The 23,879-nt window shown below is 38.5% G+C and overlaps 1 protein-coding gene across 2 annotated transcripts in view; it reads left to right on the top strand.

Moving 5' to 3' along the window:
- The window catches only part of LOC149846991 (uncharacterized), a 161,913-nt gene that overhangs the window by 20,921 nt on the left and 117,113 nt on the right, over positions 1-23,879 (top strand). Inside the window, exons 8-12 of one of the 2 annotated variants that reach the window (XM_089996728.1) lie at positions 7,889-7,954; positions 9,982-10,136; positions 12,656-12,726; positions 12,952-13,146; positions 13,290-13,328. In XM_089996728.1, coding sequence (XP_089852854.1) covers positions 7,889-7,954; positions 9,982-10,136; positions 12,656-12,726; positions 12,952-13,146; positions 13,290-13,328 — 526 coding nt within the window. The remainder of the gene's footprint in view (positions 1-7,888; positions 7,955-9,981; positions 10,137-12,655; positions 12,727-12,951; positions 13,147-13,289; positions 13,329-23,879) is intronic. The other variant, XM_089996729.1, reaches the window with a different exon arrangement.

Here is a 23,879-nt window from a genome sequence, read left to right as displayed (position 1 = left end):
ATTCTAATTTTCTGACTTGGAAGAGGCAGATCATTCATTTCATTAGGAGTTAGGATCTTTCTGGACATCTGTATGGATCTATTCCAATCCCTCTAGCGTTTATATCACGAGAAGAAAGGGACAGTAAAAGATCATCTACCATAATATATGTCAGAAACCCAAAATTTATAACCTGGATGAAAAGGGACTAGGCGTTAGTTGCTTATATCACATCTACATTGTCATAAGAGGTGCTTGTGGCAATTCCAGATGACTGTTCAGCTATGCAACTTTAGGACAGATAAGTTCAGACATATTCACAGGTTTTTCAAGCCAGGACAGTGTTTCTTAAAAGAGAATTTCAGAGAAAGGACTCCATGACTATCATGGAGTACTTTAACAAAATGAAGATCATTACAGATCAACTAGCAGTTGTGGGGTGTGCAGTGAGTGATAAAGATATGGTACAATAAACTTTGAGTAGATTGGGACCTGACTACCACATGATTGTTACTTCTTTATTGTGTTTACCTGATCTGCCCCAAATTTGAAGATCTGCGTGCAAAACTATTACACTATGAAATGACCTTAAAAGGGTTCTATGAAGAATCATATGTGCACACAGGCACACAAGATGTTCTTGCCACAGGAATAGCTTATGTACGAGGACAAGGAAGAAATGGGCAAGGAGGCCATGGACTATTGCCTACACCAAACATACCTCCCAATTCTCAGCGACAGAGGCCAATTCTCACTTGTTTCCTGTGTAATAAAAAGGGGCACATCAAGGCTAACTGTTGGTTTAATCCCCAAAATAAAGGAAAATCAACACAGACAGAAGCAAAGAGAGGAACAAATAGTTCAAAGGCCAGTGGAGAAGTAAAAGAGTTGCTGTTGTCAGCTTTGGCAGGATTAAATCTGAAACAGAATGAACAGGGTACTTGTTATGTTGACTCCGGGGCAGCGACTCATGTTACTGGTGATGCTGGTAAGCTCCTAAATCTTGTTCCTTATATTGGTAGAAATAACATAGTCACTGAAGATGGATCTCACCATTCTATCTCTCACATTGGAAACTCCGTTATCCCTATGTCAAAGTCTTCTCTTAGTCTTTCAAAAGTCCTTTATGCTCCTAATATCAAGAAAAACATTGTTTCTGTTTCTAAGCTTGTTGATGATATAAATGCTTCAGTTGAATTTACTCCCTCTTCTGTTCTTGTCAAGGATCTTTGCACGAGGGAGACGTTCGTTGAAAGAAAATGACAGAGCAATATGTATGTTTTTCAGGAAGATCCTTCTACTCGTGTTCGCCCTGTTGACCCCAACTTGAAGCTCTCCTTATCGTCATCTTCAGTGATTCCTAAATGTGTTTTTAGTGTCTCTGAATCTAATAAGCCAAATCTTTTGCATGGTCGTTTAGGTCATTGCAGTAGTAATTTCATTGATAAGCTTGTCTCAAATAATTTCATTCTCAAGTCTAGTTTAGGAATAAATGTCAATGACAACAAATGTTCTAGTTGTCTCGTATGTATGATTCTTGTTTTACCTTTTCATTCTATTAATAAAAGAGCTTCACGACCTTTTGAGATTATCTATTTTGATGTTTGGGGGCCTGCCCCAGTTGCTTCTGTATTTGGAATTAGATATTATCTTATATTTGTTGATAGTTATTCTCGTTACACTTGGATTTTCTTTTATAAAACACAAGTCCGAAACCTTTAAGTTCCAAAACTTTCACTCTTTTGTCAAAAATCAATTTTCTGAAAACATTCTTTGCTTTCAATGTGACGGAGGAGGTGAATTCTCTTTAAGTGACTTTATTACTTTTCTCTTAAGTAATGGAATAAGGAGAAGGGTGTCTTGCCCTCATACACCTCAGCAAAATGGGATTATTAAAAGGAAGTATCGCTATATTGTTGATAGTGTAATGAGTATAATACATGATAGTAATATTCTCATTACTCTATGGACAAAAGCCTTTCATTCAACAACTCATGTGATAAATCGATTGCCCATGATTATTTTGGAGAACAAATCTCCTTACTTTTCCCTGTTTGGAGTCCATCCCAACTATCATGATTTGCGCGTGTTTGGTTGTGTATGTTACGTTCATATTGACAATTCAATGGGGCATAAGTTTTAGGCCAAGGCTTTGAAGTGTAGGTTTGTGAGATATGCAGATAACTATAAAGGATATAGGTGCTATGATCCCATGAGCAAGCACATTAAAATATCAAGAAATGTTATCTTCGATGAACTGAATTTTGATCACCAACCTATCACTTCTTCTGAATCAAATTCCAGAGTTGAGGTCTATCATCCTTGGTTGAATTCCGAGCTTTTCTCTAGTACTAATGATTTATGTTCTTCAGATTATGATCAAAAGGATAGGGGAACTATGCCTGCTGATAGGTTGATTGCACAGAAGAGTATATAACTACCCTTGGAACTAGAAAGGTATAAAGGTCTTGTTTATACTCGATGAGGAAGAGAGGCGCCCTCCATTTTTAATCAGGAGATGGATACACCCTCTACTTCTGCTCCTACTTTCGATGTTAGAAGATCTACTCGCTCGTCATCCGATCCAAAGATGGGTCAGTTATGAAAACTTTTCACTGGATTTTCAACTTTTTCTAACTGTTTTGGGCAAGGAAGATGAGCCAACAACATTCTCTCAGGCAACAAATTCTAGAAAATGGGTTGAAGCGATGAATAAAGAAATAGAGGCCCTTCATGAATGTGGTACTTGAGATGTTCTCAGACCACCTGATAGAAATGTAGTTGGGTCAAAGTGGGTGTACAAAATAAAGTACAAACCAGATGACACTATCAAACATTACAAGACGAGACTTGTTGCAAAAGGATTTACACAGGAGTAAGGACAAGATTATGATGAGACTTTTAGTCCAGTTGTGAAAATGAAAACAATTAAAGTCATATTATCCTTAGCTATTGAACATCAGTGGATAATTAGTTAACTTGATGTCAAAAATGCTTTTCTACTTGGAGATCATGAAAGAGGAAGTGTACATGAAGCAACCTATTGGATACGCAGAAGGAAATCCTACCAAATATGTGTGCAAATTAAAAAGGGCGATATACGGGTTGAAGCAAGCATCTCGTTCTTGGTTTGATAGTTTCTCTCTTGAAATGCAAAAATATGGCTTTAGCCGATCTCTTCTTGATCACTCCTTGTTTATATTCAAGAACCAAGATATAGTTACTCTGTTATTGATATATGCAAATGATATTATCATCATAGGTAACTTCAAAGTTCATATTGAGGAGGTCAAGCAGCTCTTGAATTAGAGATTCAAAATGAAGGATCTTGGGAAACTGCGATACTTCCTTGGAGTTGAAGTTGACAGTACCTCTGAAGGAATGACTCTTACCCAATATAAGTACACTATCAACATTCTCAATAATGCAGGTATGAAAGAGTGCAAACCCTTGGAAACCCCTAGTGTCCATCAGAAACTCAGTTCCCGAGATAGAGATCTATATGAGGATCCTACAAAATATCGCAGTATAGTCGAGATGTTGCAATATCTTATTTTCACTCAACCTGATATTGTTTACTCAGTAAATCAAGTATCTCGGTTCATGCATGGGTTGCGTGTGGGTATGTAAGCACTTAAACGAATACTTTGGTACTTGAAGGGAATTGTTGGCGATGGTCTTTTATATAGAAAAAGGATAAATGGGCAGGATGTACATGAACTTATTGTTTACACTGATGCAGACTGGGCGGGAGATCCAGACAAACGCAGATCGGTATCAGGCTATTGTGTTTTTGTTGGGATGAATCTGGTATCCTGGAGTAGTAAGAAACAAAAGGCAATTGCTAGGTCAAGTACAGAGGCCGAATATAGGTCAATGGCAGCCGTCATTGCTGAAGCTACATGGATTAGGCACTTACTGACAGAGGTGGGGGAATGTATCTCACGATCCCTTCTCTTATGTGATAATCAAAGTGCCATCAAGATGTCCTTCAATCCCATTTATCACAGCCGTGCCAAACACATCAAAATAGATCAATATTTTGTGAAACAAAAGGTAGAAGAGAAGGAGTTTGAGCTTGAATTTGTACGAACTACTGATCAAGTGGCTGATATATTCACCAAGGTATTGACCAAAGACAGGTTTTGGGTGCTGAAAGGCAAGTTGTCCATGCACAACTTGAGGGAGGGTGAAAAGACATGTATATGTGTATCTGAGTCGAAATCGGGTCAGGGTCCAGACTCGTGTCCATGTATTATACAAGCTGACGCATTTCATTAATGGCATATCTGTAATTATTTTATGTTGTAAAAGAGTATTTTAGTACCCTAAACTTTGTATTAGAGAAAACATATATTGAGAATAGTGACTGCTGATTCCTGCATTGGGGGATTGTGGGTTTCTCAACAGCTCATTCTCTCTCTGTTCCTTCATTCTTCTCGCATGGTGAAACTTTGGATTTCATAAAATCTAACACCCACAATATTATCTAGATATAAAGTTATGGATTGTCAACAAACTAAGTCAAAAGCTTAACTGCAAATTCACTAATATATAGTCAATAGTAGGTGCTTTGATGTTGCGTGCATGCTACACTTGGTTGGTTAAGTTTGAAACATAGATTAACCATACCCTCGAGTATCAAATACCAGTACGGGTATGACACTTGTTTAGGTGCTTGGGATTAGTATCCCTGTTACATAGCATGCATATGCGTGTTTATCATGAATTATTTCTGTAACTATAAACACGGTTTGACCCTTGCATGCATCTCATAAATAATATTCTCTACAAAATTATGGAAAATTTTGAGTTTCCTTATATTTTGAACAGATTGGCTGTGAAGTTATTATACATTTTTTGAGAGAGTGAATTTATTATACATGGCATCTAAAAGTTCTTAAAGTGTTTAGGACGTGTAGGACATAAAAAATGTTTAATAGCTACAGATTTTCCTACTCATGCACTCATTTACAGTGTGTGTGAATTGTGACATTGATTTTTTACTACCCTAAAAATGAGTTTAATGAGTTAGTAGGGATCAGTGTTGTGAGAGGCGTACGCCTCAGTACCTGAAGCGTACGCCTCAGAGGCGAGGCGCACGCTCAAGGTACTGAGGCGTGCTGTGATGCGCAAATAGACCCTCATTAACCTCCAGAACCCCCTCCTTCATCCCCAAGTCTTCCTCCTCCGCCCGATTCGTCTGCTGTGCTAACCCCAAGTGCCGGTGGATCCACCGTCACGTGCCGGCCAACTGCTCCTCCGCCGCTCCCTGCCTCCCCTCCCACCGCTTCACTTCCATACCAGTTGTGAGAGGCGAAGCGCAGGCTCAACGCCTCGCTTCGCCTCATCGCATTTAACAACCTTGGTAGGGATGATTAAACCCATTAATATGGTAAAACAACTGTGCTGAACACATTTGTATGGTTAGGTCTGACATTTGGTGGCAAGATTGATGCAAACAAGTGTGTGTACTGCTGGTATGATATCATGGTTTAGAACCACCATAGGGCTCCTCTCATATATATATATATATATATATATATATCTGTGTGTGCCATGTGTGTGCGTTTGTATATGTATGCAACATATCTTTCCTAGTCCTATGCATTGGGTTCATCTATCCAAGCATCGTTTCACCTTTGTTGGCGTATCTAGAACTAATCTTGAGCATTCTCACCAATGACGACCCAGCCATCGGCCCATGCATTATGAGGATGCCATTATTATTCTCCCCACTTTCAGTCCAGCCATTCTGGCCATTGTCCTTGGCCTTCAGCCGGTCATCAGTCGATCCATTATGGGTACCTCGGGCATTCACCCGACCATCAGTCTAATTGTTTTGGCCATCTTGCCAATTGTCAGTCCAACCATTTTAATATCTGGGGTATCCTATACCTTACGGGTTTTATCATCATTACCCAATTTTCTTTGACATTTGCCTTTCGGTTTCCTGGCCTCGACAAATTTTCACCATGTGGAGCGCGAAGATAAGGGTGAACACCCCATGCTTTTTGAGTCCTAATTTGTTTCCTCTCCTGAGTGCTGCTCCATTATGGAGCCCTCCTCAATTGTTTCTAGGTCTTATCTTTATTTTCATGCTGTACCACCATGAAACAAGCATTCTCATATACTCCTTCTTTTTCATTGGATTCTTTTCCTTCATACTGGATATTAATTTTCCCTTTAAGATCCAATAGATTAAATACTTTTTCCTCCTTGCTCTCCATGGGCGAGATGCTCCCCAGGTTCTCAGATCTAAACCTCACTAGTTTTTTTGGATCCATTAGGCACCCCAGATTAGGTTTGGTTGGTGGACTCTTCAGCATTCCTTGGATCTGGTTAAAAAGGTTAGAGCCTAGTTTCTTATGAGTGGGGTTTTGAAGCTCATCGACTTAAAAACTCTTCTTGCCCTCATTCACCATTAGGCATGTCACAAATGCACACAAAATTTCACCCTGGACACGATCAAGATTTCTGAAAAACAAGGTTTATCCTAGATCAATTCGAGTAGCTCCATACTCCTTGTGAGGTTTCTTCCAGGTTCTATTGTTCTAAGGTTCCCTTCTATGTCAACTACCCATATACCCAAGATAATACTCCTGGTACTTATCAGTGGACCAGGCTCCACAATAGCATCGTCAACGCCCATGGTAATGCATCCAAATATCAAAAAGTTGGAAAAAGAATTGGTTTTTGAAAATTCACACAAGAAAAGAACAGGTTTCAATCACAATCCTAAAGAATAAGAGATTTAACACAAAGGGGGCACTCGCTATGCAATCAAGAATTTCACACAAAATGAGGCCTATACTTATTGGGGTTAATATTTTTCTAAGCTCTAGTTCACTTGCAATTTTCAAACATGTGTTCCTAAGCTCCAAAAATGCCCTAAACTAAAATCTTAAGCTGCACAAGAAAACAATGCAAAATATAATATAATGTGCATTTTTGAATGCGCACTCATGCATGTGCATGTGTGTGTTTGCATACAGACCTACATACCCATCTTTTTAAATTTTTTTGTCATATTCTTCATACTCGTGTCATACCCCATGCCCACACCCTTACCTGTGTGAGATAAGATGCAGGACTTGCAGGTCAAGGTTGTTGCCTGTACATGGACAAGGAACAGACATATGGAGTATGGATGTGAAAGTCTATGAAAGTTCAAGAAGATCCTTAGGAGTGATCCATATAGATAATAAGAGGCTATCTAGTTATGTAATTCTAAGTAGGCCTTTTGCATCACCTGGAATGGCACTTAAATGCTTATCCTTGACTTTTGATGAGATAATCTACATTTGTGTTATGCATTTTCTAGTGGCATAATAGGATCAATATGTTGCTTACTGAAAACTGGTATATGAAAAGATATCTTTGCTTCAGTTTCTTCCTTGTGTGAACTCTGCCATGCTGTCCAGCCATATTCTCATCTACCACTGATGTGCCTCTCAAGTGCATGGTGTCTGTGTCTGTTTCTTCTACTGGGATGGCTTCCTCAAAATGCTACCACATGATTTACAATACAGATGGATCACTGGAGAATGAAATAGTCCCTTGATCTTCTTTCAATTTATTCTGGTGAAAATCTAATAATTTCAGAGATCAAATCTACTTTTCGCCTTCTTGAAACTTGCAAAATAATCTTTTTGAGAGGCATATGTAGACTTCATAATTTTTTAGCATTTTTTCATTGTTAGTAGCATGCTATTTTCTGTTGTAAATCTTGCAAAAAGATTCAGGAGGGGAAGAAATTCAATTTTTTTCACCAACATATATGTCAACATAGACTGTGATCAAGTTCTGAAAAATTTCCAGTATATCTATTCAAACCTCCTATCTCAACCGCCATTCTGAGTTACTTGTTTATCAATACCTAATGGTTGGTCCGTATATTGCGTCACAGGATTATTCTGGGGAAAATACCAACATGTCATGGCCCAACTAATTCTTTTGCATTTATCAGTGGAAGGTGGGTTGGTAAGTCTGCCTTAAGTTTAGATACATCTGGATCTGGTTAAATCCAGACTCTTGAGGGTGTGCTGTTTGAACATCATTGAGTTATATTTTCTTCTAACGTACTCATTTTCTTATATATGCTTTCTTGATAAGTATCAATCCTTGGGTTGTGTATTTGTATGCACACAATATATAACTGTCCTAATCTGCATATCCTTGAGAGGAATTCCTTCCTCTTTCTGCATATAAATCATTTCTGTAAATATGACTCTCCAAATCTTAATGTGGGATAATATCGAGTTAACATTATTGCAAAGCAGCTGACTTCTTGTTGTATTATATGGGAAAAGTTGGCGTACCTGTTTTATTTTATGCATAAAATTTTCGAAATTGAATGAGGCTCTCCATCCACTCAGTATAAAATTAAGCTGCATGAGAATTATCTGTCTGGACATATGGGCGATATTTTTTGAGGATTTGAAATACATTATGTTTATGTGCTTTCTCTTTTTGGTCTTAGCTTACTTTTGCTGGGATATCTACATCGACTAATCTCAGATAAATGTGCATGCACTGGGCAGTTGGTTTAGTTGAGAACAAATCATGTCAACATTGCAAAAGATGTCCTTTAGTTTGATGTATTTCGACTGGGCCTTGTTATCTGTGTCATACCATGTTTGCAGACAATCTGTTTCCAAATTCAGTGTCCTAGAAAGATTGTACATGGTTTACTAAGATTGTGGTGTATGATTGGTGATTTGTTGACTCGTGTCTTGGGTGACTATCCTACACAACCTTTTTATCCAGTAACCAGTACTAGAAGCTTCTGTTTGGCAAGCCAACATGGTCTTGGTCCAGGCCGCCAAGTGTTCATCAAAGCTACAAAATCTACTTGCCAAGTTGAGCCAATTCAGTGTTATAGGGCTGTTAAATTTGTCAGGTCTTACCTGACTTGCCCCAATTTTATCTTGATTTTAATCAGACATAGACCCACCCAAGTAGATCTGATAGGTTTCTTATCAGATTTATCCTCAAGTGTCTGTGTCAGCTGAGCTGGACCTGCTTTATGTGTTTCTGAACAAGACGTAGATCTGTCTTGAATGTATGCATGGTCTGCTCATATCTCAAATTTTTGAAACGAGAGGCTTCTGGCCTTCAGTTTGTCCAATGATGAGCTGTTCCCACTTAGGCAAGGTTGGGACCTGAACCTGGTAAGATGCCTTTAAGCCAGATCTGTGTCCAGACACTAGGTGGAGTCTAAGTTCCACTTCCACCCTGTCTCAAGAGCTGGTCAGGTTACTGTCATTTAGCAATCTACTTGTTAAAGTTGGTAGGAGTCCACTCAATTCTAAGCCCCTCCTTATTCTTGTAACTCAGTGTGTGTACTGCTTAGGCATTCCAAGGCAGCAAACTTGGCATATGGTTTGTCATACCTTTGTATGTTTATCTTGTACTCGTACACTTATCTAAGAGTGTCCACATTCACACAAGCATATAGATTTATTTATCCACATTCTTTTAATTTTATTAATTTTGCCTTTCTCTATGATTTTCATGTTGATACTTTCTGTTCTGCTAGTTAGAAAGATGCTTAGACTTGATATATGGGAGTGCCTGTTTCTTTTTGGTGCCATTTGATATAGACTATCTACAAACAAGTGTAAGCGGTGTAGAATTTTTTTTGAGAACAGTGCATAGTACTGAAATTGATCTCAAAATCATCTGGCTCATCAGTTAATGTTGTTACAAATTCGTAGGTTGTTATGTGGGGACTCTTTAATAGCTGTTTTACTTGTCTCCTCATTGACAGTTTCTATTCAACAGTCACATGTGAAATAATCATATTATTTCAATTAAGAGATTGAATTTTAGTTCTTTCAATGTTTTGCATTTCCTTCTATCAAAAAAACATTTTGCATTTCCATGGGATACAACATTTTTTCTGCTTATATGCTTAGATTTTCACATCCTAGGCCATTTTCTGTGCTTGTAAGCCTTGTATGCACCTTTTTAGATATAAAAGAATTGGTGGTGTTGCAGGCCATTATCCAGTGGTCAGCGTGGTGAAGTTTATGAGGTAAATGGAGATCAAGTTGCTGTTATCTTGGACGATAGCAGCAAGAAAACCAAGGAAGAACACAATGCTGAGAAAGGCAACACCAAGGCTGCAAAACCATCTGTCTATTGGATTGACAGTATGTTATAGCTGTTTCTTCCTCTATTAATCTTGTTTGTTTGTTTATTTCTTTGTCTCTTTTTCTTTCTTTCATTCAGTCTCAAGTTCTCTAGAAAGCTGTTAGTGCAAAGAAACAAAGAGGTTGCTCCTGTCTTATCCCAATTCCAGAAGCAGTTGTCAATTTTTAAATTTCATTGTATGTGCCAACACTGTAGTCGTAGCACAAAGAAAGAAAGAAAACTTCCATTTGTTTTCTGGTATAATTGGTCGATATGTAAAGAAACAGATACATGCAACATGGGCAGCAGAGAAAATTTTAGGCAGTCATTCATAGATTTTAGAATTTGGTGCATGGTGTTTTTCGATTCCAAAGATGCCTGCTATGTTGAACTTTCCTAGGTTACAGACAACCTTTAGTTTCCTACATATACATACATACAAGTTTATTTGCAGTTTGCATGTGGATCCGTACAATGTTGGTATGCCATCCTTGTTCTCTTTCGTGAAAATCAAATTATGTTATTATTACATTGAAAACAGGAATATCAAATTGAAAAGCACAAAAAAGGAAAAATAGCAAAAATGGGAAACATAAGTTTGCTTTTTAAGTTGATAAAATTGTTTAATGAAAGAACACATCAGTTGTAATGATATCACATGTTCTTTTTGAAATAATAGAGTTAGTTGTGTCATCTGGTAGCAATTGACTTCTATAGTCTTTCCTCATTGTAAAATTACTGGATATGTGTCTTGACTGGTTGAATGAAATTACTGGATATGTGTGTTGAGTGGTTGAATTATCTGAATAATTTGTTAGACATGCCACTTTAGCAGGTTACCTTTGACACCATACCAGGGGATGAACTATAACTACTCTAGTTTACTGGAATATCCAATGCAAAATGTTCAATGGGCAAGGAAAAATGTAATGCTCTAGGGATTGCAACATATAGCTAATTTCATAATTTGAGTACCACGTCTCAAGCTTTTTCTGTGATGTCATACTAAGAATGTACTGTAAGAGATAAGAAAAGATTCTGTAGAAGTGAATGTGCATGAGATGGAAGAGAACATAGCAAACTTATTGGAAGACTGGCTCCATCAAGGTACTTCATAGTGACAGTGAAGCATAATATGCTCTTTGTAAAGCTGTACACATGCTTCTCATTGTTAGTGCAACTGCACACAATGGGATTGTAGACATTAGAGAATGACATCTGCATCAGCGGCAGTCAAGGCCATGGTACCATGTTCTGCTTTAGTGATGGAAAGATAAATATATTCTTGTTTCTCTTATGCCATCAACATAAGAGGAATCCTGGACATGTGATGAACCCCTGATTTGGATTACTATTAGCAATCAGCTAAAGAAGATATTATAGAGAACTGATGTATGTTACGGATGTATGATTGTCAAGGATTAACACTAACTGAGAAATTGAATGAGTATTGTACCCCATTTCTTATCTTGAAGAAGTCCTTTTTATTTCTTCTATTTAGAATGCAATAATAAAGGGAGGGCCACCACTTCCAAAGCAGCTTCCATTTTCCCCCCTTTCAAATCCATGGTGCAAGTGCTGTCTTGATATGTCCCTTTCTTTTAACAACTAACCTGGCAACTCAGAGCAGCCTTTTGAAGGAGCAAGACCGACACGAGTGCCATGGATGCTCTTTGTGGAGCCGATGTAAAGGCCACTCTCTGAGGAAAACCCTCTCTTTCCAAGTTAACTTGAACAGGGACTTGATCCATAGAAGTCAGCCACATAAAGAGAAACAGTGTATTAATAGGACCTGGGCTCCATATTGGCTTCTTAGGGAAAAGAAGCTCAGAGGTCTGAATCAAGAGAAATTGGAGGATCTGAATAGGAAGTTTCCAGAGATTTTGGCACCTGCAAACCAGTTTGTCTGCCTCCTCAGAAGTTGACTATCTTTCAAAGTCAGATTTCTTCTCAGAATAATGTGCCAAACACCAGCTCTTAATCAGCTATCTGCAGCAGAAGTATTTTTTTTAAATGCCAGGATTTATACAAAGAGATCTCAACTCAAGAGAATTTTGACCTGCCCATATTTCTTTCCAGAACTGAATCTGCCTACGATAGCCAGCTTGATCTCTGTCCCTTCTTTGATATCATCAAAAGCAGCACTCCAGCCCTTCCATATGCCTGAAGTGGACGTCTATCTTTGACATCTCTGCTTTTAGGAACGCTAAACTGTATTTACCTCATAATCATGATTTTTTCCCATAAGTTATCTCTTTGTTTTTTAGTGGTTGAAAGCCATTTGTTGGACAGGTCCTCTGCAGGTAGTTTTCCGTGTGCAGGAAGACATCTTTTTTTCCTCTATTGCAGGGTTTCCCATCACATATTCCTTGTTTGATACCATTGATTCTTACTTTTGCTTGCCTTTTATATTTTTTTGAACATAAATATGATATTCTGCAAATCTTAAGTGATATTGTGCTGTACCTTAGTCGATCAAGGTACAAGATCATTCATGTGTGCATTTATGAATGTCACCTAATTATCTTGATTTTTCCAGTTCAATACATTGAGCATGATCTTGATACTCAGGCAGAGGACTGGCACATTGCCATCGAAGCACTTTGTGAGGTATTCTCCCACTTAATTTAAAATGCAGTATTATAATAATTTCTTGTATATTAATACCAAATTCAAGATACTCCGCTAGTTGAATTCTAGATCTTTGCTTGCATGTACTGTTTGTCATTGATGATTTTCATTTCTGTTACATATTCGTTGGGTACTTCTTTTTCCCCTTTTTTTCACATTTGAAGTGACTTTGGATCATGGTGAGTTCACTCTTTTTTTTCGCAGCTGTTGCCATCGTTGCAGCCAGTGATTGTGTACTTTCCAGACTCTCACCAATGGTTGTCAAGGAAAGTACCTAAGTCAAATAGGAAAGATTTTCTACGCAAGGTAGAGGAAACATTTAACAGCTTTTCAGGATCCATTATTTTGATATGTGGCCAGAATAAAGTGGAGAATGGTCCAAAGGAGAAACAAAAACTGGTGAGTTTGTTACTTTCCAGTTTTTGCAGATGTGAACAAATTCAGTTGAAATTTAATTCAAATTTTTTAATTGTAAAAATTCATTGTTAAATAGAGCATTCTTTTCTTCCCTGAATTAACCATATTTTTCTCATATCAAACAGACAATGGTATTGCCTCATTTCGGTCGCATTGGAAGGCTGGTAAGCATCTTAGTTTCCTATATATAGAACATTAAGGATGAAAATATGCCAACTCATACATGTGGTGGTCATGATGTCAAACGGAGGAGAAATTTTAGACAGTTCAGACTTTCGGCTGCTTAATTTCTCTGTCATTGGGAGTCTGGAGCAGTTGTTCTATTTTCTTTTACGAAAATTCTTTCACATGATATAAACGACATGTCTTCAACATTGTTATTTACATGACAAATGATGATAATTTATTGTTGTCATTTAACATCAAAATGTGATACAGAACATTTGTCTTTGTCTGTGGGTCTTAGAATACTAACAAATAGTTACAGCTACAACAAATTGTCTGTGGGTGTTAAAGTTGAAATAGTGACAAATAGTTGCATGTTTGCACAACCAATTGTAATTCATACATCAGTGGGCAATATTAGTTTCCTATATTGTTCGGGGTTGTTTGTTTCACACCCACTTTCATGTGAAAGTTCCCTGTCACATAAAAGTAGCATTCTTTCTGCCTGGATTGAAACGAACACCAGGTGGGAAAGAGTGATTGGGGCCCACCTGTTCTCTTCTGCAACATGGGGTTTCAACTGAAACATGCATTGCACCTCTCCCCTTCTGGAACCATTTTCCGCCCAAGAGGGAGCTTTTGGGCGATTCTTGTTTCTGGTGATTGCCGATACCTTACTATTCTACTTTCAAGCAAGGAAGTACTCCTTTCATCTTTGCAAAGTCAGCTTCATGTGTTCATTTTCATGCTAAGCTCAAGTATCCACAAAATGTTGATACAAATACACTAGATCGATTCTCAACTTGGCTTTGGCACATAAAGGATGCATCAAATCTTCAATACTGCTGCAGCTTTTCTGATCTTTCTAGCTTGCAGATTGTTCACACTCAAGTGAAAATCTACTTTTAACAACAAGATGAAGGCTAAATATGAATTTCTTTGGCATGCTATTACTTTATCATGGTTATTGCTCTTAGGAATTGCCTTCTAGTGATGTTACGTCTATGGGACATTTGTCATGTCCAGTTTGATCATACACATTTATGTAATCTTGTCATGTGCTGTGTAATGCACACAAGCTTATTCATGTTACTCCCTTGATTTCTTTTGTTAAACAATAGTGTTAAAAGATTATTGTAATATTTTACATATATATATATATGTATGTATATGTATATCTATATACATATTTATGTATTTTAAGTGTTTGTAATAGGTAAATACCCTTTAAGGGTATTTTGGTAATTTGACCCTTGTAATAGGATCTGCCCATTAGGGGCAAAACTGTCCTATCTCTTTGCAGGAGATTCCTCTTTTAACCATAAATGGGAAGGAAGCTGTCACTTTGTAGGAGATTTTTCTATATCTATCACCTTTTGTAAACTCATACCGGCGCCTGGGTGTGGTGTCAAATAGGCAAGGGTTCCCTCACTTTGTTGGACGGGTGGGGGTAAAGAAGATAGTTCAAGACCATAAAATTAGGTTAGCCACTTGGAACGTAGGGTCTTTAACTTGTAAGTTGGTAGAGTTAGTAGATGTTATGTGTAGGAGAAAGATGAATATTTTATGTCTACAAGAGACCAAATGGGTAGGTGAGAAAGCAAAAGTGATAGAACCTTGGGGATATAAGATTTGGTATACATGAATAAATAGGAATAGGAATGGAGTAGGGATTGTTATTAGTCGTGAGTTTATAAATAATGTAGTTGAGGTCCGTAGGAAGGGGGATAGGATTTTACTTATTAAATTAGTATTAGGTACGAATATTATTAATATTATTAGTGTTTATGCACCTCAAGTAGGTTTAGATGATTCCATTAAGCTTCAATTTTGGGAAGATTTAGATGGAGTAGTACAAGGGATATCTTATGGAGAAAAGCTTTTCATCGGCGGTGACCTTAATGAACATGTAAGCATTAGTAGGGATGGATTTGAGAGTATCCATGAAGGCTATGGTATAGTAGAAAGAAACAAAAGTGGAGAAAGGATTTTAGATTTTGGTTTGTCCTATGATTTGATCTTAGCCAACACGTGGTTTAGGAAGAGGGAGTCTCACCTAGTAACATTTAAAAGTGGGGTTAATAAGAGTCAGATATATTTTTTCTTACTTAGAAAGAGAGATAGGGGCTGTTGCATCAATTGTAAGGTTATACCGGGAGAAAGTGTAGCTACACAACATAGAGTCTTAATTTTAGATCTTAGAATTAGAAAATACCGTAAAAGGGATAAACATAAGATAGATCCTATAATTAAGTGGTAGGCACTAAAAGGAGCTAAACAAGGAATGTTTGTAGAGCAGGTAGCTAAGGAAACTAATTGGTGTCTCGAGGAGGATGCAGAATCAATGTGGAATAAGATAGCGGGTTGCATGCGAAAGGTGGCGAAGGAGGTATTGGGTGAGTCTAAAGGCGGTGCACCGCTAGGTAAGGATACATCATGGTGGAACGAAGATGTCAAATTAGCTATTAAGGTTAAAAGAGAGTGTTATAGAAATCTAAGAGTCGTGATAATGAGAATTTGGAGAAGTATATGATAACAAAGAAGGAAGCCAAAAAAGTAGTTCGAAACGCGAGGGATAAGGTATATAAGGAGGTTTATGACAAGTTGGATACCAAAGAGGGCGAGAAGGATATTTATAGGCTTGCAAAGATGAGAGATAGGAAATCGAGGGATCTGGGTATGATTAGATGTATCAAAGATGAAACACAAAGGGTTTTAGTCAAAGATGAGGAGATTAAGGAGAGATGGAGAGATTATTTTGATAAGCTATTTAATGGAAGTCATGCTTAGGATCTTGGAGACTTCTCCATTTCTTTTCATGAGATGAATCGTGACTTCATGCGCAAGATTCAAAAGAAAGAAATTGCAGAGGCTTTGAAGAAAATAAAATAAAAAAGGGCAGTTGGCCTAGATGGTATACCTATCAAGGCTTGTAAATGCTTGGGTGAGAAATGTTTAGAATTGTTGACAAATTTTTTTAACAAGATTTGATAGACAAATATGATGCCTAATGAGTGGAGGAAGAGTACTTTGGTGCTTCTGTATAAGAATAAGGGTGATATACAAGATTGCACAAACTATCGTGGTATAAAACTCATGAGTCATACTATTAAACTTTGGGAGAGGGTGATTGAGTATAGGTTGAGAAAGATTGTCATGATTTTGGAGAATCAATTTGGTTTTATGCCTGGACGATCAACTATGTAAGCTACACATCTTCTTAGACAACTTATTGAGAGATATAGGGAGAGGAACAAAGATTTGCATATGGTTTTTATTGATTTGGAGAAGGCATACAATAGAGTACCTAGGGATGTTCTCTGGTGGACAATGATGAAGAAAGGTGTTTCTCTCAAGTACATTAGTATAATTAAAGATATGTACGAATGAGTAGTAACCAATGTCCGCACTTGTGGAGGGGTGACAACCAATTTTCCTATAGCGGTTGGGTTACATCAAGGATCTGCATTAAGCCCTTTCCTATTTGCTATAGTGATGGATGAGCTTACGAGATCAATTCAAGAAAATGTATGGTGGTGTATGTTGTTTGTTGATGATATTGTTTTGATTGATGAGTCTAGAGCTCGGGTTAATGCTAAGTTAGAATTATGGAGACAGACATTGGAAGCAAGAGGTTTTAAGTTGAGTAAGAGTAAGACAATATATGGAATGTCGGTTTAGTAGGCAACGAAGTAGTGATGAGAGTGTAGTAAAGCTTGGTAAGCAAGAAATACTTGTAGATGACTGTTTCAAATATTTGGGATCTATCATTCAAAAGTATGGAGAAATTGATGGAGATGTAAATCATGTGAGAAAGGGGTCCTTGATCTCTACACGGACCTGTTACCGAGAGAGAGAGAGAGAGAGAGAGAGAGAGTTTCCTGAGAAAGGGCGTTAGACCCTTGTGGCTGCGCCTTTCAGTCTATTAATATGTTGAGTATGTAATTCTAGGGTAGAGAAATACCCCTTAATAACATTGTAATTTACATTATACATTGATTGGGTCTGGACCCGATCCAGTATATAGATCGGGTCGGGTCCTGCATATACACAATGACGACTTCTTTTCAGCCTCCCTCAAGTTGTGCATGGTCCTGAACCATGAACAACTTGCCTCTCAGAAACCAAAATCTGTCCTTTGTCAATCCTTTAGTGAGAATGTCAGCAACTTGTTCTTCAGTTGGCACATACATGGGCGCAATCTCTTTATCTTCAACCTTTTTCCTAATAAAATGTTGATCTATTTCAATATGCTTTGCTCGACTATGATGGATGGGATTGAAGGACATGTTGATGGCACTTTGATTGTCACACAATAGTAGTGACCGAGCAATCGATTCTCCCATTTCTGTCAGGAGATGTCTTATCCATGTAGCCTCAGCCGTGGCAGTAGCCGTTGATCTGTATTCAGCCTCAGTGCTTGACCTAGCAACCACCTTTTGTTTTCTACTGCTCCAGGATACCAAGTTTGATCCAATGAAGCTGCAATAACCGGATATTGATCGTCGTTCATCTGGATCACCCTCCCAATCAGCATCAGCATAAATGACGATCTCATGGCCCTCGCCTGGATCTAATTCTCTTTTCTTGTATACCAGCCCATCACCAACTGTACCCTTCAGGTAACGAAGTATTCGTTTGACTGCCTCCATATGTGACATACGAGGTTCATGCATAAACTGGGACACCTGATTAACCGAGTACACTATATCAGGTCTAGTAAAAGTCAGGTATTGCAACATGCCAACTAAGCTGCGATACTTAGTGGGATCTCCATATATATTCCCTTCCTTTGAACTCAGTTTCTGTTGAATGACACTTGGAGTTGTTAACGGCTTACAATCTGTCATGCCTGCTCTGCTGAGAATGTCCAACGTATATTTGTGTTGAGTAAGTGTGAGTGTATCACTTCTTTTATCAACTACTACCCCAAGAAAATATGGCAGCTCTCCCAAATCTTTCGTCTTAAATCTCTGATTTAATAACTTCTTCACCTGCTCAATGTGACTTTTACAGTTCCCTGTGATGATGATGTCATCTACATATATCAATAGAAGAGTAGTGACGCCTTGTTCATTGTGAATAAATAATGAGTGATCCAGAAGGGACCGAGAGAAGCCATGCTTTTGTATCTCTAGAGAAAAACTGTCGAACCAGGAACGAGAAACTTGTTTCAAACTATAGAGTGCTCTTTTTAACTTGATACATATTTTTTGGCGTCTCGTTCTGCATATTCAGTGGGTTGTTCCATGTAGACCTCCTCTTTTAAATCCCCGTGCAGAAATGCATTTTTTACATCCAGCTGGCTCAATGTCCATCCATGTTCAATGGCTAGACTCAACACGATGCGAATGGTCCCCATTTTAACTACAGGACTAAAAGTTTCATCAAAGTCTTGTCCTTCCTCTTGTGTGAATCCCTTGGCTACAAGTCTAGCCTTGTACCTTTCGATGCTCCCATCTGGTTTTTACTTTATCTTGTACACCCATTTTGACCCAACAACATTTCTGTTTAGTGGTCTAGGGACAATCTCCCATGTCCCACATTCATGTAAGGCCTCTATTTCTTCATTCATTGCTTCTACCCATCTTCTAGAGCTCGCAGTTTGATAGAACATGAGGGGCTCATCCTCTTTACTTATGGATGTCAAGAATAACTGAAAATCCAATGAAATTTTTTTATAACTTACCCACCTGTCAAGCGGATGTCGAATCCGTGAGGATCTTCTGATATCCATCATCTGTGAAGCGGGATCAGATGGATCCGTACTTGTACAAGGAATGAATGAGGGCTCTTTCTCTCGCCGGGTGTACACAACACCCTTATACCTTGTTGGCTCCAAGTCCTGTGTAACAGTCTATTCCGTTTGAGTTTCATTGGCTGATTCCTCATGTGTCTCCTTCTGACTGCAGTTTGCTGAACAGTTTGCTTTACCATTGGAAAAGAGTTCTGCATTTAACCATGGGTAGTATACCTCAACGCTGGGGCTTGAGTTATCAGCATGAAGGCTTGAATTAGCAGGCTGATCATCAAAGTTCATTTCATCGAAAACTACATTTCTCAATATTTTGACACGCTTACTCAGGGATCATAGCACCTGTACCCTTTGTAGTCTTCTGCATATCCTATAAACCTGCATTTTAAGGCTTTATCTTGGAACTTGTGCCTTAGTGAGCTGTTAATGTGAACATAGCAAACAGACCCAAACACACGTAATTCATGATAATCAGGTTGTATGCCAAATAAAGAGAAATATGATGACTTATTTTCTAAGATACTCATGGGCAGTCGATTTATCACATGAACTGTGGAGTGAAAAGCCTCAGTCCATAATGATACAGGGAGATTGCTCCCGTACATCATGCTCATTGCAGTCTCAACAATATGTCGATGCTTCCTCTCAGCAATCCCATTTTGTTGAGGTGTATGCGGGCAAGACACTCTTCTCTTTATCCCATTATGTTGAAGGAAACTAACAAAGTCACTCGAGGAGAATTCATCCCCTTCATCACACTGGAAATTGAGAATGTTGGTAGAGAAATGATTTTGAACAAAAGAATGAAATCTCTGGAACAATCCAAAGACTTCTGATTTGTGCTTCATAAAAAATATCCAAGTATAACGCGAATAACTATCAATGAAAATAAGATAATATTTACTGCCAGAAAGAGAAGTAATTGGGGCAGGACCCCAGACATCTGAACAAATGACCTCAAATGGCCTTGAAGCTCTTTTATTAATGGAAGCGAATGGTAAAACATGACTCTTACATAAATGATAACTAGAACACTTTGTATCAATGACCTCTGAACTCAGACTGGACTTAGGAATGAGATTATTCAAGACAAGTTTTTCAATAAAATGGTGACCACAATGGCCAAGACGTCTATGCCAAAGTCTTGGCTTATTACATTCAGAAATAGTAAACATAAAATCAGGATAAAAAAATTGACGTTGGTGAGGCTTCAAGGATGAATAGTCGGAATGAACAGAGGAAGGATCTTTTTGAAAGATATACATGTTGCCCCATCGTTTTCCTTCAGCGAATGTCTTCATCGTGCGAAGATCCTTGACATAAACGGAAGAGGGAGTAAATTCAACTGAAGCATTAACATCATCAACAAGTTTTGAGACAGAAACAATGTTCTTTTGAATATTAGATGCATGGATGACACTTGGAAGATTAAGAGAGGACTTTGACATGGGTATAATGGCATTTCCAATATGTGAGATAGAGTGATGAGATCCATCTCCTGTGACTATACTATTCTTACCAACATAAGGAGTAAGAGTCAAGAGTTTACCTACATCACCCCTGACATGAGTAGCTGCTCCGGAGTCGACATACCAAATGCCTTTGTCATTTTGCTTCATATTCAATTCTGCCAAGACTGCTAACAACAACTCCTTTACTTCTCCATCCTTCCTAGCCTCTGCTTGTGGGGCTTTCCCTTTGTTTTGAGGATTAAACCAACAATTTGCTTTAATGTGCCCTTTCTTGTTGCATAGAAAACATGTGGGAATGGGTCTTTGTCCTTGTATATTGGGTGTTGGAAGTATACCACGACCTCCATAGGTATTTCTCCCTTGGCCTCCCTTTCTTCGAAAGAAACTTCCTCGTCCTCGACCATAACTTATTCCCGTAGCTAGCACATCTTGGGTTCCTGAATGTCCATGAGAATCTTCAGAAGATCCTTTCAGAGTCATTTCATATTGCAATAATTTCACACGAAGATCTTCAAACTTAAGAAGTTCTGGTAAACATAGTAAGGTTGTCGTCATAACATGATAGTCTGACCCCAATCCACTCAAGGTTTGTTGCACTTTATCTTTTTCACTGACAAGACACCCAACAATAGCCAGCTGGTCTGTGATGCCTTTCATTTTGTTCAGGTATTCCATAATAGACATGAAATCTTTCTTCAGCATTTAAAACTCTCGCTTAAGAAACATAATTCTTGCCTCAGAAATTTATGAATATGTTTGAACTAACTTGTCCCACAGTTCTTTGGCCGAACAATCATCAAGAAGGGCAACAAGGACCTCCTGTAAGAGAGTTGAAGTGATGTATGCCACTAGCGATTGATCCCTCTTAATCCAAGCAACATATTCTGGATTCTTGTGAAGAACAATAGATTGTTCTCCTTTATCGTCCGCTTTTTTCTGCGAAATGAATTCTGGAGGCGGTGAAACTGATCCATCCAGATGACCAGAGAGGTCCTGACTCTTTATAAATGGGATGATCTGTCTTTTCCATGTTAAGAAATTTGAGTTATTCAGTTTTTCAGAGACTAGTTGACCGAGAAAGCTGGAGGACAGACATGACTGCGCATGAGTGAAATCCATTTGAGAGAAAACCTGAACTGACACTTAGGTATGAGAGACAAAATAGAGGGCTCGGCTAATCAGCTTCACGTGTTTGATCAAAATCACGTGGCTAGACTTCGCTAACAGAAAGGTAATCAATTTCATGTGGCTAGATTCGGCTAACAGAGCACTCGACTAACAGAGCACTCGGCTAACAGATAGTAGAAGCATGTGGCTGGACTTCGGCTAACAGAAAAGCAGGAGAAACAAGTTCACGTGTTGGATCAATTTCACGTGGCTGTGACCGAGAAACACAGGAGGTCGAGTTTTTCACAGATTCACGTGCCTGTCATTGTGAAACCAAAATCGAGGTCTGTCACCGTGAAACCAAGATCGAGCTTTTCACACCCAGACTTGGTCAGATCCACGCGCCTGCCGACTTTCACGTTGATAGGATGAAAACGAGGCAACTCTTCACTCCCAGACGTCACGCTGCTCTGATACCATGTGAGAAAGGGGTCCTTGATCTCTACACAGACCTGTCACCGAGAGAGAGAGAGAGAGAGAGAGAGAGAGAGAGAGAGAGAGAGAGAGAGAGAGAGAGAGAGACCCTTGTGGCTGCGCCTTTCAGTCTATTAATATATTGAGTATGTAATTCTAGGGTACAAAAATACCCCTTAATAACATTGTAATTTACATTATACATTGATCGGGTCTGGACCCGATCCAGTATATAGATCGGGTCGGGTCCTGCATATACATAATGACGACTTCTTTTCAAATCATAGGATAAAGGTTGGGTGGATGAAATGGAAAAGTACAACTGAAGTGTTGTGCGATCGTAGAATGCCATTGCGGTTGAAGGAAAAGTTTTATAGGACGACAATTAGGCCCGCTTTACTACATGGTACGGAATGTTGGGCTGCCAAGAGACATCATATTCAAAAAATGAGTGTAGCTGAGATGCGTATGCTTAGATGGATGTGTGGAAATACAATAAAAGATAAGATTCGAAACAAGGAGATGCGTAAGAAGGTAGGCGTTGCATCCATTGAAAATAAGATGAGAGAGAATCGTTTACGGTGGTTTGGACATATTCGGCGAAGGCCTAATGATGCTCCAGTTAGAAAAATGGAGAAATGAGAAAATATATTAGTTAAAAGAGGTCAGGGTAGGCCTAAGAAGACGTGGATGAAGATGATAGGAAAGGATATGAATGCTTTGAACCTCACCGAGGACATGACATTGGATAGAAATGATTGGTGGAGAAGGATTCATGTGGAAGACCCAAAATGATTTTCTTTTTTGGTTCATATCGCCGACCCCAATTGTTTTGGGATGAAGGCGTAGTTGTTGTTGTTGTATCACCTTTTGTAAACGCCTCCTAGAAAACCCTTTTGTACTTACTATCGTATATGGTTTCGTAACTAGTTCATGCAAAATATCATTCTGAGCAGAGTTGGATTATGTTAGACAGCTATGGAAGCATCCTTAGTGTATTGCTAAAGATTTCAACTTAACCCTCTTTTTAGAAGGAAACAAAAGCTTTAGTCTTTTACCAGGAGTATGCGACTGTTCCAAGAGTTTGTTGATGGGTGGAGCGTCAGAGGTATTAAGATGGTAGACAAGGGTTTTAGAAATTTGGAGCTTAGTCTCTAAAGTGGAATTCACATGTGCAAGTCAAACGGGTGGCATTTTGAATCTTTAGAAAAGTTGCAACATGGAGCAGTGTCATATTGGAAATAAAAGGAGGTAGGGGCAGGAACCAATTTAGAGAGGTTGAATCTTGGGAAAAGGAGCTCTTGGATATTGACAAGTCTTAGAATTAGGGTGTGGAGCTGTAGTATGAAGGCAACCTGCTCAGGATCAAAGAACAAATTGAGTTTATTTGTGAATGGAAGAACTCAAATTGCAGTCCTGTATCGTTTGGCCAAGAAAGTGGAGACTTGAACATCAAATTTTTTTGAGTCAATGTCTAATAGAAGGATGAATAGAGTAGCTGCTGTGAGAATTGGAGACAGTTTGGTGGATGAGAGAGATATGTTAAGGGAGCTAATGCAGTTCTTCAAAGGTAAGTTCACCACAAACTATAATATGACTAGCAGGCAAATTGACTGACCACTTACCAAAATCAACTATGAGATGCACATAACTGGAACTAAACTTTTGCGAGAAAGAAAAATAGCCAACATTGTGGTTGTTGGCCAAGGGAAATGCCTAAATTTGAATGTATTTCCACCTTT

This window comes from Nuphar pumila, chromosome 2 (genome assembly GCF_984573655.1).
Source record: "Nuphar pumila chromosome 2, dmNupPumi1.hap1.1, whole genome shotgun sequence".
NCBI classification, from domain to species: domain Eukaryota; kingdom Viridiplantae; phylum Streptophyta; class Magnoliopsida; order Nymphaeales; family Nymphaeaceae; genus Nuphar; species Nuphar pumila.
Note: the sequence above shows the minus strand (reverse complement) of the source record. Positions and strands in the feature narration are given on the sequence as shown.